We start from the raw sequence: 15,467 nt of genomic DNA, 5'->3' as shown, positions 1-15,467 counted from the left end.
GGTTGAGAAGTTAACATCATAGACCTTTGCAGCTCGTCGCAGACTTAATTTTGGGTCTGCCTGATAGGCCTGAAGTGCAAGAAGGATTTGAGCCTCTTTATTAGATTGAGACATATTATTTGGTTGAGAATCAATTGATTAGATGGTTAGATGTAAGGTTGAGGGATTTTTGATCGGCATGCTTGTCTGATCGGCATGCTTATCGTGTACGTTAGCTATATTTAACACACCTTCCTTTATTATTACACTTTCTTAGTATATAAGTGTTAAGAAAGTGGCCCTGTGTATGCCTAAATCCTTAATAAGTATATAATAAATGCCTTAATTTACGCTTTGCGCAGGCGCAAGCTGCCTAACCTTTCGGGGAAGGGCATTTAAACATACTACACTACGATGGATAAGTAATTGTTAATGGTTTAAGATAACTGGGACGTATGCATGTTAGCTCTAGAGGGCCATGACGACGCGATGGTGTTCTCGCATGACTCTAAAAAGGTATCATCGGCCTAGTATAATAGATCAGAACGGAATTGGGAGGATAAGGCGATTCCGATCCGGAAGGCAGAGACGGGCGATCGTGGGGACGTTATTTCTTTTGATATTTATGTAAATGTTCTTTCTTTTATGTCTGATGGAGGTGGCATTGTCACAAACCGTGGTGTATTTACTTTGACTGGTGGCTCAGAGCCTTGTGTAGAGCCTTCCCTCTCACCTATGTCTTCAGCGACCTCAATGCTTGCCTGTAAGGACGATATGCGGATTATGGCGGCAGCAAGGGATTTGCTTGGGCTGCCTTCCGAATGTCTAATGGTAAAGTGGCTATGGGGTAAAGCACTGTTATCATAGGCTGTCAATCACGAAGAGTCATGATATTGACAATTTCAGTGTCGGACATATAGTCGAGAACACCGAACCTAGGAGGTAGAGTTGGACGAATCAGATGTTTCTACTGTACAATCTGCAGGCGCAGGAGGCCAGAGTATTCTCTGGTGCCTTCAAAGCCACATCAGCCCCGGCTTTAGGTGTTGAAATACATTATCCTATTAAGCATCAAATCTGGAAGCATAACGTCTAGTGAGTGGGAAGAATCGGCTTTTGTGGATAAGACATCGGGGGGCAAGAACCACAACATAGCTTAGATGGCCAAGGTAAGCGGAAGGCAAAGATAAGCCCACACAAAGACATACAGAAAGCCGTGCCGGGATGGGCAAGGATTCAATATAAAGGAAATGGAGGTAATCATCTCGCACACTGTACGACTATGGTGGATAAGCCCGAACAAGATCATCGAAAAGAGGATCAAGAAATTACAGGCGAGGCACCGGTATAGCGTCGACAATGAGCCAACTGCTACCTGTATGTGCACGGATAGGAGCGGTATCAGCGGCCACATTAGGCTACAGCCGTGTGCGTCACCGAACAAGCCAAGAGCAACTAGATAGGTAACAACATTGTATCGAAAGTATAGGCTGGGGAACTATTAGTCAACTAATTGGCTCTCCAGGTCGCCATGGAGGACAGGTATTAAGGCAGTATTAGTAAGGAAGCCTTAATAGATGCAGATAATTAAGCAGCTTTTAGGTCGTTGACGAGACCCAGAGGGAAATCAGGGTCTTCAAGATGTAACGCAGACAACAGAAGAGAACTATGGGCATAACGCTTGACTGTTAAGATTTAATGGATCCCAGTGCAAAGGCATATGCGGCGAGGAAGCGGCCAATCGTGCGGCCAAAGAAGCCCCGGGATAGAGACAAAGAGGACCACCAGGGTCAAGGGTATAGCAACCTCCGATACTATATATAATTATAGTCTTTGCTAAAGAGGTAGTCTCGCAGAGTTTTTAACTAAAGGATGGAAAGCATAGTGGTAACAGGAAACCTAAGGCCGCATAACCTTTGGATATATACTAGGGCTAATAATTAAAGTGCTATAACTATATAAGTGCCTTACTAATAGGCATAGGGTTATTTATATTAAATTCTAAATAGAATAAATTAGGATATATAGCTTTCTTTTTAAATAAAGAGTGTTAGGATCTAAAAAAAGTTATAAGGTACATTAAATTTCAATATAGTTAAATATAATATATTATATTTTTAAAGTATTTTAAATTTAAATTAACCCTTTATAAAAAGTTTAAAAAAGGGCTTTAATAATTAGAAATATAATAGCTTACTTACTTATTATATATAATAAAATTAATAAGTAAGTAAAATAAAAGTCCCTTATTAAATAATATTTCTATTTAATTAAATACTTCTTTCCTATTAAATATATTATAATTATTAAATAAAGCTAGAATTTCTTTTACCTTTTATACCCTTTAAAATAATTTAAAATTAATACCTTAATAAGCTACTAAGATTTATAAAGTTAGGTAAATAAAGCTATTATAATAAATATGGTTTTAAATAGGGAAACTAGTTTATACTAAGTTTATATTTACAGATAGCATAGGGTATTAAACTAAGTAAGTTAGTTATTATATCTCTTAATAGTTAAGTAATATATATTAGGCTTATTAATATAAAGAAGTCTTATTAATAGCTAGTAAGCTAAGTTTATAAAAGTGCTAATAAATATAGTTTATATACTAGTAAATAATAGTAATAATTAGTAAGGTTATTATAGGATTAGTAATAATTATATTAAATTAATATTAATTATAATAGATTATTTATAATTATAGGGTCTTAGTATTAATTTATATAATAGGGCATATTATAATTAGTAGAAAATATAAGGTATATATAATAAAACTACTAGGGTTATAATATAATCTCTCCCCTCTATTAGGCCTTGCCCTTAAGGCCTAGTTATTATATTATCTATTAGTTATCCCTAGGTAAGTCTAATCTTAATCCTATAATCCCCTTAAGATATCTAACTATATAGCAAAGGCTAAGAAAACCTTTATTAAAAACTGAAAATCTCTTTATATTCTTATTATAGTATTTAAGAATCCTATAATGCCTTATTCTAATTATGTTTATTTAAAGATAGAAGATTTATATATTTTTAATCTTATAAAATTAAATTATTATAATCTTTATATTAAATCTAAGATATCTTATAATAATTATAATTTATTTATAGTAGCTAGTATATTTATTTAATATAAAATTATTTTATAGGTTTACTAATATACTATTAACTTAAAAGATTATTAATAAAAAGTATTACCTTAAGTATAAAAAAGAGGCAGCTAAGAATAAATTAATTAACCTTTAGGTAAAGTCTACTTATATTTATAATATAAGAAGTACTTAATTTACTAAAATTACTTATTTATGGCACTAGTATTATTAAGTAGAGGTAAGAGGTATAAATATAATTCAATATAGCCTTAGTTTTATAGATAAGTTAAAAAAGCCAGAATAAAATAAGTAAGCTATATTAGAGAATACTATAGTAGAGGGTACTTTTTAGGACTAGTCTGCTATTACTAAGTAGTCTAATTAGGATTCTCTTAGTTTAAGTGCCTTTATTAATTATTCTTCTGGTTTTAATATTAATAGAAGTTCTTTAAGAGTTATTAGGTATTTATAAGGTATTTTAGTAATTCTTATATATTTTTATTTTCTTAGTAGTTTTTCTATTTAATTAGGTATATAATTTATTTATTAATTTTATTTATATCCCTAATAGCTTCTGCCTTATAGACCTCTAGTCTTATAATTTATTATAATTTATTACTAGTTTTAATATATATTATATCTGCTGCTGATTTCAATATTAAGATATAATATACTAGGTGGTATTAAGTTATTAGAGGTAAGTCTAGCTTATAGATATCTTTTCTTTTCTTTTATTATACAACAATCGGATGTGAAGCACCTTGCGAATGCAATTTGATCAGTCATATTTTCAAGCTCAAATTTTTGGCGCATTCCCCCTCTGGTAGACTACAATGGTTGTCCTAATCGGGCATATTCACCCATCAGAGGAACCCAAAGTCTTCATCAACTCCTAGTACAATAGATCAATGAATCGGTAATTATAAAAGGACATGGGAATTTGAATTATTGCAAAGGGCAACTGCAGATCGCTTTCTTTGACGTCCCTTTTACATATTATGCAGATGCCACAGTACAAACCTTTCTTCACATCTACCGCTTCAAAGGCGGCCATCGCCAAGAGACATTGCAGCCACCACAGAAACCCCAGGTATAAAAGTTATTTCGCCGGCTGGACTCTGACTTGTGATCTGTCACAACTGAGCATACAGCCGTCACTTCCGTATATCCTTATCTCTTACCCATCAAAGCTAGTGCACGCACCTAAGAGTCAACAATGACTTCTCCCGACGAACGAATTCGAGGAGATAACATCCGCAAATACTTCGCTGAGCTCTGTGGCCAGGCGAAAAACGACACCATCCACAATTTTCTTGAGCGGTACAGAAAACACGCACAAGAGTTGCTCAATATTATCGAATCAGAGCCCGAGCCCGATCTCGCTCAAACGCTCCAAACCAGTGTCACTGAGATTGGTCCCTTGATCCCATCTGAACAGCCAGCGACTCCTGAGGCCATTCGACCACAGCAGGAACTGACAGACATCTCGCCGTGTGATTGTTTTACTGTTGGACAACAATTGCGACTTGTGTTTGAGCGGTTGACGTTAGGTCCTTCAACAGCTGAGAAGAGGGCTCAGCGGGGACGTGTTGATGACGACGACACGGATGGTCAACCTGCTGCGAAGCGTCGGAAACTTTCCGACGGCCGTTCATCTCATCGCCTTTCCGACCGTCATAGAGGTTGACGCTTTCAACAACGAGCAGATCGGGATATGGATGATGGAGAAAAACTATTCGCCGGATAGGAGGGCGAAGGGGACTGTTGAAGTTACTGGAGGGTTTCCTTATGTCGATGGCGTTTTGGATGAACTGGGGATTCTGTTACGCTGGAATATGAGAGAGTTATCAATTTGAAGAGATCTCCCTGTGACATCAACTTTCCATTGCAGTGACTTGCGTAATGATCATAGTTCCCTCATGTCGATAGGTGACTTGCGTTTTAGATAAGAACAGATCCCGATAGTACCTTTTGTGCAGATGTCGATGTGTCAGATCTTCACAGGATTCTCTGTGCGTATTGAGGTCTGGGGTATGTCTTCCATGATGACTGACAATATATCCCGGGCATCAAAAAAGCCGACATCATGGGTTGCCCGTAGAAAAAGCGTAATCGGCAGTTCAATCACAAACGCCGGGTATATATTATCGGGGGTCACGAACGTGTCCAAGACATATATTGTAAGTCTGAGCTCATCACGAAGAGAAGAAGGGACGGCATACTACATCCCGAATCGATGGCAAATGAGCAAGATATGTGATTCGTGGGAGTAGGGCTGCGGAAAAGGTGTCTAATGGCGTATCTACTGAGCACAGTAGCTCTGAGAATGGATAGCAATTAGGCGTCTTGCTAATAAGGTGCTGCTCTAGCTCGACAAGGAAGCTTACATAAGCGAGGCAGATAAGTGTTGGCATCGAGGAGAGGCAAACATAAAGGCGCGGTGCTGCCCGCAAGCCACTGTTATTTCCAAGGCATTGCATTGGCTTTGGGTCTTGGTTCGTGGTTTATTAGCTGACTTAATTATATTCTATAGTTAAATCTGCCTTAATCTTAAGCTTAATAAGAATATTACTATTTTCATTCCTTTCTATATAAAATAACAGTTAATATAAGATTATATATAATTTAATCTTATTTTTAATAATATTTATAAAATACTATAAGTAAGCTCTATCTCTATATATAATAACTATAATACTTTATATAAAGCTTAAATAAACTTTACTTATAATATAATAAATAAGGGTTATTATTAATTAACTTATAAAAACTAGCTTAACTCACAGAGCCTTTATTACAGTTAAGGCGCCTAGATTACTTATTTCCCTTCCTATCTAGAATAGGTGCCTTATACTTAGTTAGGCTACCCACTTAGTTATAATAAGGTGCTATTAATTTCTTTTAATTCACCTAGGTAATAAAGAAAACGCCCTTAATTAGAACTACATAGCTATAAGAGTGAGAAAAGCCCTTTAGGGGATAAGACTCTTATAGCCCTAAATTAAAGAATTACTGCCTTAGAATTATAATAAACTACTTAGAAGGAGAACATGGGTAAGGAGATTTAAAAGAGGCAAGAGTTATAGGAAAAGGTAGCTATATTGGAAAGGGAAAAGTGGATCATTATAACTATATTAAATAAAAGAAAAAATATATATAATAGCGGGAAAAGACAAAATTAACAAAGAATCTAAGAATATCTTAGGTTACCTACAAAACCTGCAAACCTTATAAGAAAAACAATACTCTTTAGAAAATATAACAGATATACTTCTTCAAGTCCTGCACAGTAAGCCTTAGCCCAGCATAGGCCTTCTCTCGAGGATCGTCCCATGTTGTGGTTTTTGTGTTGTGATCAACAAAGTATGGACGGGCGTCCTTTGTCTCCCGTTGCTCCCAACCTGGTGGAAACATTCCCTCTGCATTGTTCACAGCCTCACAGAACTCTTTTAGGGCTTCTCGTGTCATGCCTTTGACAAATTGACGCTCGGCCTCAATTTTCTCCTTATCGAGCGGAAAAAGTAAAAGATTGGGCTCGGCGGGTCCCCATTGAGTTCTGCCTCTATGAATGACGGGTTCGTTTGGTTTGTGGCCCGAAACTTCTTCCAAAAAGGCAAAAAGTCCTGCTTGTCTTAATGCGTGTTCTTTCGCTCTGTCCTCCTCCAACAGAATGGCATCAATCCCCTTGTCTGCTAGAACAGGGTCACTAAATAATGGCTCCAGGAAGGCTCGATTTCTCGCGCCTGTTTCAGTCTCTTGCGCCTGTGCGTTTTCCCGAGCCGCAGGCAAGAACCTTCTTTGGAGAAAAAGGAAAAGTTGGACCCAGGGGTCGTCTTGATTCGCCTTCGATCCCGGCTTGCCCGGCAGTCCGTTCATACCTACCTTTAACCTTCCGAAGCCCATTCCGAAGATTCCTACCCCACAGCCAAGGGCCAGGCATTGGTGAAATTGGCCGTAATGCTCCCAAGAGTATTTTAAATATTGATTCCTGTAGACTGCTGTCTCTTCTTGAAGTTGAGGTTGCGTCTCATTCAGCTGGATAGCAAATTCATACAAGTCCAACACAGGGTCATTATAAAAGTGCCAGGTGTCTCTGATATTCTTTTCACAGATTGAAAAGTGCTTAATCCAGGTAAGAACCAACTCCATCGCCTTTTCTGTAGAGCCGGATGCTGCCAGGCGCCTGTGCCAATGGCCGATCAATCCAATTTTAAAGGCAAAGTTATCCTTCGTGATGGGACTGTTGAGCACCTTCTGAACAAGATCTTGAGGCATTGGTTCCTCATCACAGGAAATGAGCATCATTAGACTTTCAGCACCCACCACAGATTCGGGGCCCATCGTCTTGCAGATCCAGGCGACCCTCTCTGCAGCTCTGCCGCCTAGACTGTTCGCCCACAGCTGGAGGGGATCCAAGATATCGGTGCTGTACCCCCTGCTCTCGAAAGCTGAAAGCAGCATCTGAGCTTCGGCGAACCTGGTAAGATCGCAAAAGGTCTTGCAACTCAATGGCAGGTTGGCATCAAGTGTTTCGGTAGCTTTGTCCATCGTGGGCAAGTCATTGCTACCCAACGGAGGGTTTAAATGGAAACAGAGAATCCAACTCAAGGCTATGTAGCTAGGAAGAGCCATGCGACTGGCAATGTCGATCTGGAGCCGTCTTGTGCCTGGTTCCTGCTTTACGGTCAGGACAGAAAACACGACTTGCCGAAAGTATTTGAACGCTTGGGAGGTTAGCCAGTGTCCATCTTATTCAGTTAACTGGAAACCATACCTATGAGGCCAAAGATTCCGCTCTGTAAACTTTGGGTAGCAGGTGCCGTGCGGTCTTCCTTCTCGGGGCCTGCCTTCAGTGGCATAATCGCAGCGATGTCGCGCATAGAATCCAAGTCAATGCCGATGCTGTCAGTCACAAGAAAGATCCCATTGTGAATCCAAGCTGGCTCAGTTGGATCTTGACCTATGATGCGGGCCCTGACTTCGGCAAGAGGTTTGCCGCCGAATTGAATATGTTCGACTCGGTATACACTTCCTGGATTCGAGTCCTGCCATTGCTGACACTCATAGTCGAAAAACACATAAACTGCCCACAGAAACAGCGTCGCAGGGTAGTCAAGTCGTATCATGATTTCCTTCAATGCTGGCAGGAATGGTGCGTCTTGTTTGGAGGAATCCATTGGGAAGCCTCCGGGCGAGGGCACGCCAATGCCAGCGAGAATATGTTTCACCTGTTGCTGCACCGGCCGCAACGTGGTTGGGGTGTTGGATGCCTGGAGAAACAGATCTGATAGTTGTAATAACAAGGCCTCGTCCTTCATGATGCGACTCTTAAGTTGCTGATACTGTCTCAATAGGCTTTCAACATGCGGCACAAACAATGCACGGAGGTCAAGTTGCTGAGCGGACAGACCATACACACTAGAGAAGTCAGGATGAGGGAAGCCGTTTAGCAACAAGGACAGAGAGTCTTTGAAAGAATCAGGAACGGAGTCTGCGGTTCTTGTATCTTGCTTCCAACGCAACCAGAAGTGGGTGAGCTATATCGACTGTCAGCGGGATGAACTGGTCTACGATGAAGATGGCGTTTGACTCACGGGATGGAGAAAGAAATGACCCTTTCGCTTCTTCCGAAACAGCAATGAAAACTTGACAAGTGATTCTAGAGCGTCTTCTAGACCTCTGCCGCTACTCTCTGAGAGATCCTTGAGCCATCCACTCATACTTTTGACGAAGCAAGTACTGATATTCCCATTTTCATCCCATCTCTTCTGTTTCTGCAAGCTCCTGTGCAGCATTGATTGCGAGATGTCGGTGGCCTCAAAGTTTGCCATCAGCTGGAGCAAAGCAGCCGCGTGTTTTGAAGCTTTCGACAGGTACCCGAGAGAGAGCTCAAAGCTTGCCAGCAAGGGCCTTGAATCGTTAAGTTCAAATGTTTGGCCAGAGAATTCTCGACCGGACGATGCCAATTCTTTCATCAGATGATCAAACTCGCCCATGTACGATGACAGACTTTCCCTTTGTTCACTCACAAGGCATCCAAATTGTCGAATAGCAAGGGGGACATGGCCGAGCTTTTCGACAATTTCGAGAGAGTTGCCTTGGTCCTCTTTTTCTGGTTCTCGATTCTCGCTATAGAGAAGGAGTAGTTTGGCGGCTTCCTTTTCTTTCAGAGGTGGAATTATCATAACGGTTCCGACTTGATTCAAATCTGTGCGACGGCTCGTAATGATGACATTCCCTCCCACCCCTCGCGGGATTGCTGCTTGTGCTTGAAAGGCAGTAGAATCTTCAAGATTGTCTATGATGAGGAGCCATCTCTTTGTCAAACACCATTTGGCCAGAGGCATATTTGTGCTCTTGCTGATCTCCTCATCAATCCTTAGGAGCTCTTGGTGAATGGCTTCTCGAGCGGTTTTATGGTGACCTGAGTCTGCAGGCGTGTCAGTAACATGAGCGTTGATCCAAAATATCCCATCATACGCGTTGCCATGTTCAAACGAGTAATGAAGAGCAAGTGAAGTCTTCCCGATGCCGGGAAAGCCCTGCAGGATGAGTCGTTTCTGACCACTATGGATTCCAGATTTAGCCGTGAAAAACTGCTTCATTGCAAGAATGATGTCTCCGCGGCCAGAGAACTTGGTGTTTTCGAGATATGGCACCAACGAAATTTGATTGACTATTTATCATAAGACAAGCCGCCTCATTGTAATCCAAAGCCCTTTACTGACCTGGGGTCTCACTTGTTCTGTGTGCCAGCGGTGCACGAACTGCAAGAAATTCATCGACCAGTGTTCTGGTTTGAGGATCCTCGAGATAATCTTCGCTCGCAATCTCTATTCTACCCTGCTTCTTATGCTCGTCCAACCCAACTCCCGTAAGGCGGCCCTCATTGACGTTGAGCCGGAAGTAACGACCCTTGACGCCTAAATGAACGTGGTTTTTCAAGAATCTCTTCTGTGTTATCTCTGTTTCTGTCGCGATCTCTTTCACTGTTTCGAATACGCCCTTGAGGTTGTCGCCAAAGTCCCTTGGGTCTGGAACCCCCGTCCCGATGCTTACGAGGCATTGGATTCTCGCCAGTGCGTCTGGCCATATAGACTTGGCTTCTTCGAGAACTACTTCTACTGGGTTGTTGTAGCCTGTGGCCCCATCAACGTAATATTGACGTCCGACCTGGATCCGATCGAAGAATGTGGCTGCGGCGGATGTGGCTCGTGCGGCCTCCCAGATGGCGCAGCGTGATCCAGAAAGAGAATCGACAGAGTCTGCCGTAGAATAGGACCGGAGTCGGACAGGGACGTTGAGATCATTCGTGAAGGCACATACAAAACTGATGCCACGTTAGCTTTATAACCTAGCATGAAATGATCCAGTTTCGAATTGTCTTTACACTCTGCATTCGGGGTCTGGGCCGATCTGAAGGAGCCTCGACTGCGCATCGCCCTCAACCTCCTCTACCATATTCTTGATCTCCTGCTCAAGACGGCCAGAGCGATACTTCCCCTCCGCCTTGGCGAAATCTTTCAATTTGCCCAGGAGGTTTACTCCTGCCCGCTTCGGTTGGAACACACGCGAAGAAAGCTCGCCATACTTTTCAATGCAGGTGTCTACATCCATGCGGAGCCGACCAAGCATGATAGCGATAAGTCTGTAACATAAGTAAATCTTTGGTGAGTCAAGGGAAGAAACACCCACCCGCCAGTGCTTGTCCCTCCAATCAGGTCGAAATATTCGCATGGTTTGGGGGGGTTGTCCGGCCTGACTCGTTTCATTAGGTACTTCAGGATGATGAGGGATGATAGGCCCCGGATTCCTCCTCCATCTGTTGCAGCGCGTACATTAGCGAGATAATTATCCAATAAATTTGGTAGACTTATCGATCGTACCGAGAGAAAGAAGCTTGATAGGGGCAGAATCAGGTTCGGAATGTTGTTCTGTTGACATGACAGTGGTGACGACAAGGGCACAAAGACGGAGACTCAAAAAGCAACAGGTGGACGCGGATCAAGTCTGAAAATCGGGTCTTAGGCCTTTATATTCGATTATCTAATGGCCCGTGCCGCGCCCCGGATGCAGCCTCTCCTCATGTTGGCCCTGTGGCAATTGCTGATTTGTTACAGTTAGGAGTTTTAGCCGCTGTGGCTTTGGATTAGGCAGCCTCTGCTTATGCATTTACGTATTAGAACAAGACCAGGGCTAACCATTCACTATACCCATACTGAGGTATATAAAAATGCCTTTTATATAATATATTATAATAAGGAAAGAACTCTTATTTATTAAGGTAGATATTTTTCTCTCTTAAGGTTAATATATATTATAAAATTAATTAATTTATATGTTATAATTTTATTTTCTATATATTATTTTTAAACTTTAATATTATAATATAGTTAATAAGTAAGCACTGCAGATAAGTAAGCGCTGTATTTTTCCCTCTTATATTTAACTTTTTATCTAATTAGATAATTCTTAATAACTAAAAATACTATAACCTTTAGATAAAGCTAGAACTCTTCTTATACTTTAGGCCCTTTAAAATAATTTAAAACTTAGTATTTAATATATTATAAAGAATTATAAGATTAATAAGAGGCGCCTATATTGTTATTAAAATAGCAATTAATTATAATATAATTTTATCCTAAACTTATAAAAACTATCTAATTTAAAAAAGTTAATAATAATATAATTTATCCTTAATTTAAATTTATAAGGATTTTTCTTATACTTAAATTTTATAAAAAAAATAATTAATTCTCTATTAACTAATTATAATATATTACTTATTAGTAAGTACTAGGCTTATAACTTTATAAAGTAATAATTAAAGCTAAAAATAGATTTATTTTATAAATATAACTATTAGAGAACTAAATATAAGGATTTAATTATTATTTATAATTAATTTAGGCTTATATAAAATATAATTATAAAATATAATATCTAATTAGATAATATTTAAAACTTTAATATTATAACCTTAGTAGCTATATTATATATATATTATAAAAACTCGTATGAGGTATTAGCCCCTTAAATAGTTATAAACTAATTAAAGCTAAATTACCTTATAGATAGGATTATAATACTCTAAGAATTATTATAATCTAGGATTATTATAATTTAACCCCCTTAGTAATCCTCTTAAATTACTTCTAGTATATAAATTATATTTATTAATATCTTTATAAATCTAACTTACTAACTATTAATAAAACTTCTTTATATTAATAAGCCTAATAAGTATTACTTAATTATTAAGAGATATAATAATTAACCTACTTAGTTTAATGCCTTATATTATTTATAAATATAAACCTAATATGGATTAGTTTCCTTATTTAAAACCCTAGTTATTATATATTAATAGCTCTTATTTAAAATATATTATATAAATAATTAAGTAATATTATACTATTAAAATATCTAGTAATATTAATATTAGGTTAATACCTCTTTATATTAAAGTATTACTTAATATAGCTAAACTTATAATTAAAATCTAATAAATATAAGGTATTATTAATACCCTTTATACCTATATTAATAAATAACTTATTATAAATATATAAACTACTTATATTAAGTAAGATATTAATAAAGTACTTAAACTACCTAAGCTAAAACTATTTACTAGAAAAGCTATAAATATATTTTTATTTTTTATTTATATAAAAGTATGCTTTTACCTATTTTTAAATTAATTAAATATTACTACTAAGAAAGTATTATATATTTTATCTTTAATTTAAAGAGATACTAAGGATTAATAGAAACCTATTATATAAGACTTCCTTAATAATAAAGAAGAGCTATAAGAATAAAAAACCTAGAATATCTTTAGAGATTAGGATAATTTTAAATAAACCCTTAAAGATAATTTTAAAGTAATTAATAAGAAATAATAAGCTAAAGCAGAGCTTAGGGTTAGGATAGGGTTAGTATTAACTATTTAAACTATCTTTGCCTTAGTGTTTTTCTTTAACTAAGATTTAGCTAATAAGAAGAAGTAGAGATTTTTCTAAAAGAAGATAATAAGGAAATATAAATATAAGTAAAAATAGAAAATAAGGAGATAAAAAAAGAGGTAAAAAGAGAGGTAAAAAGAGAGGTAATAAGAGAGATAAAAAGAGGAATAAAAAGAGGGATAAAAAGGAATAAATAGGAAAATAGGCTAAAATAAGAGATATAGCCTAAATAGGTAATAAAGAGAAGTATAGCTAAGATAAGCTAGGAAAGAGATATAGCTAGAAAAGCTAGCAAAGAGGGGATATAGCTAGGGGAAGCTAAAGAGAGAGATATAAGGCTAAAATAGCCTATACAAGGTCTAAGAAGACCTTCTAGAGGTATTTTAGACTAACCTAGCTAGGCCTACAAAGATCTCTTTAGCTATAGAAGCTGCTAAGTATAATAAATATGGTTTTAAACAGGGAAACTAGTCCATACTAGATTTATATTTATAAATAGCATAGGGCATTAAGACTAAGTAAGTTAGATATTATATCTCTTAATAATTAAGTAAGGCTTATTAGGCTTATTAATATAAAGAAGTTTTATTAATAGCTAGTAAGTTAGATTTATAAAAATACTAATAAGTATAATTTATATACTAAAAGTAGTCTTATAGCTTAGTAGAGAATATAAGTAATCTAAGGGTTAAATCTATAGGGATTAGTTATAATTTATAGTAATTTAATCTTAGAGTATTATAATCTAAGTAATCTAATAAAAGAGGATTATTACTAAGAGAAGTAATCCTATAATAATTAGTAAAAATTATAGGGGCTATATAATATAAACACAGGGGTTATAATATAATATCTCCCCTCTATTAAGTCTTACCCTTAAGACTTATATATCTCCCTATTCTTATATTAGGCTTTAGAAAGCATTAACTCTCTTTCTTAATTATTTCTCTAGTATATTTACTAATTATTATATTACAGAATCTTTAATTAAAACCTTATAAGACTTTAAAGTATATCTATTTAGCAGATTTAATTATAAAATTTAATTTTAATATTATATCTTATTCCTTCTATAAGGCTAAGAGTCTTTATTATAAAATAATTAAGTATTCTTCTTATTACTTTAAATATACTTAATAAGATTAGTCCTATAATACTTTTAGTATTATAATTACTTATTATATATTCTTTTCCTATTTATTACTAAGTTCTACTAATTATTCCTCTTAGTTCCTTACTTAAATTATAAATCTAACTATTTAAAGTAGGTAAAAAAAGAAGCTAAGGAAAAACTTCTTAAGGCTTAGCAAAAAGTAAATAAGGCTATTATAAGATTATCTTATATTTATTATATAAAATATTTATTATAGAAGCAAGGAATTTAATCTATTATTAATAATTTAAATTCCTCTACTAGTAATATTATTACTTAGGAGGAGGATATAATAATCCTAAATATTTAATCTTTTAGTAATACTAATATTATTAACTAGAATATGGTTTTTAATTCTTCTCTTTTTAAGATTATTAGTAAAAATTCTTTAAAAGTTATTAGGTATTTATAAGGTATTTTATTAGTTCCTATATATTTTCGCTTTCTAGGTAATTTTTCTATTTAATTAGGTATATTTTTTATCTATTAATCTTTTATATATCTCTAATTTCTTCTACTTTATATACCTCTAGTCCTATAATTTCTTATAGTTTATTACTAGTCTTAATATATATTATATCTGCAGCTAATTCTAATATTAAAATATAATAGATTAAGTAATATCTAATATTTAGAGGCAGATTTAATTTATATTAATCTTTTCTTATCTTTTATTTAATCTTAACTAATCCTAAGTACTTATAATCCAGTTTATAACTTAGTTAATCTGTTTTAATATTTTTAATAGATAAGTAGACTATATCTCCCTCTATAAAGGTTAGTCCCTTTAACCTTTTAGGGTTATAGTATTTTTATATCCTTTTTTTAATAAATTCTAACTTAGTCTTAAGTTCTTTATATACTTCTTTAAGTTTATTACTTATAATAATAGCTATTAGGTTTATGTCTTTAGGTTCCTAAGTATTATAATATATATTAGATATAAATCTAATATTTATATTAAATAGTATAAGTTTTATACTTTTATTATATATAGTATTATAGGCTAATTAGGCGCTTAATAGCTTCTTAACCTAATTATTTTATTTATAATTAATATAATACTATAAGTATTATTCTAATACTTAGTTTATTTATTTTATTTAGCTATCTGCCTATAGTCTAAATACTATAATAAGTTGGTAATTAACTCTTATATATATTATAAGTAATTACTAGAATTTAAAGGCAAATATTAATTCTCTATTTAATAGAATTTCTCTTAGTAATCCTTTTTTTTATATTACCTTATTATAAAAGATATAT

At 35.6% G+C, this 15,467-nt stretch overlaps 2 protein-coding genes across 2 annotated transcripts; one reads left to right on the top strand and one right to left on the bottom strand.

Moving 5' to 3' along the window:
• Nucleotides 1–4,293: 4,293 nt before the first annotated feature.
• FOIG_15236 (uncharacterized protein) lies at nucleotides 4,294–4,764 on the top strand (the record flags this gene model as incomplete). The annotated part of the gene is made up of 1 exon (XM_031216589.1): nucleotides 4,294–4,764. The coding sequence occupies one exon, from the start codon at nucleotides 4,294–4,296 to the stop codon at nucleotides 4,762–4,764; it is 471 nt and encodes a 156-aa protein (XP_031053674.1).
• A 1,562-nt stretch (nucleotides 4,765–6,326) lies between these two features.
• Nucleotides 6,327–11,021, bottom strand: FOIG_15235 (uncharacterized protein; the record flags this gene model as incomplete). Its single annotated transcript, XM_031216588.1, has 7 exons — nucleotides 6,327–7,801; nucleotides 7,852–8,614; nucleotides 8,672–9,753; nucleotides 9,806–10,407; nucleotides 10,468–10,725; nucleotides 10,773–10,899; nucleotides 10,964–11,021. 7 exons carry the CDS (start codon nucleotides 11,019–11,021, stop codon nucleotides 6,327–6,329), a joined length of 4,365 nt encoding a protein of 1,454 aa, XP_031053673.1.
• Between the last annotated feature and the right edge of the window lie 4,446 nt (nucleotides 11,022–15,467).

Source organism: Fusarium odoratissimum (genome assembly GCF_000260195.1).
Source record: "Fusarium odoratissimum NRRL 54006 unplaced genomic scaffold supercont1.49, whole genome shotgun sequence".
Classification (NCBI taxonomy): domain Eukaryota; kingdom Fungi; phylum Ascomycota; class Sordariomycetes; order Hypocreales; family Nectriaceae; genus Fusarium; species Fusarium odoratissimum.
Note: the sequence above shows the minus strand (reverse complement) of the source record. Positions and strands in the feature narration are given on the sequence as shown.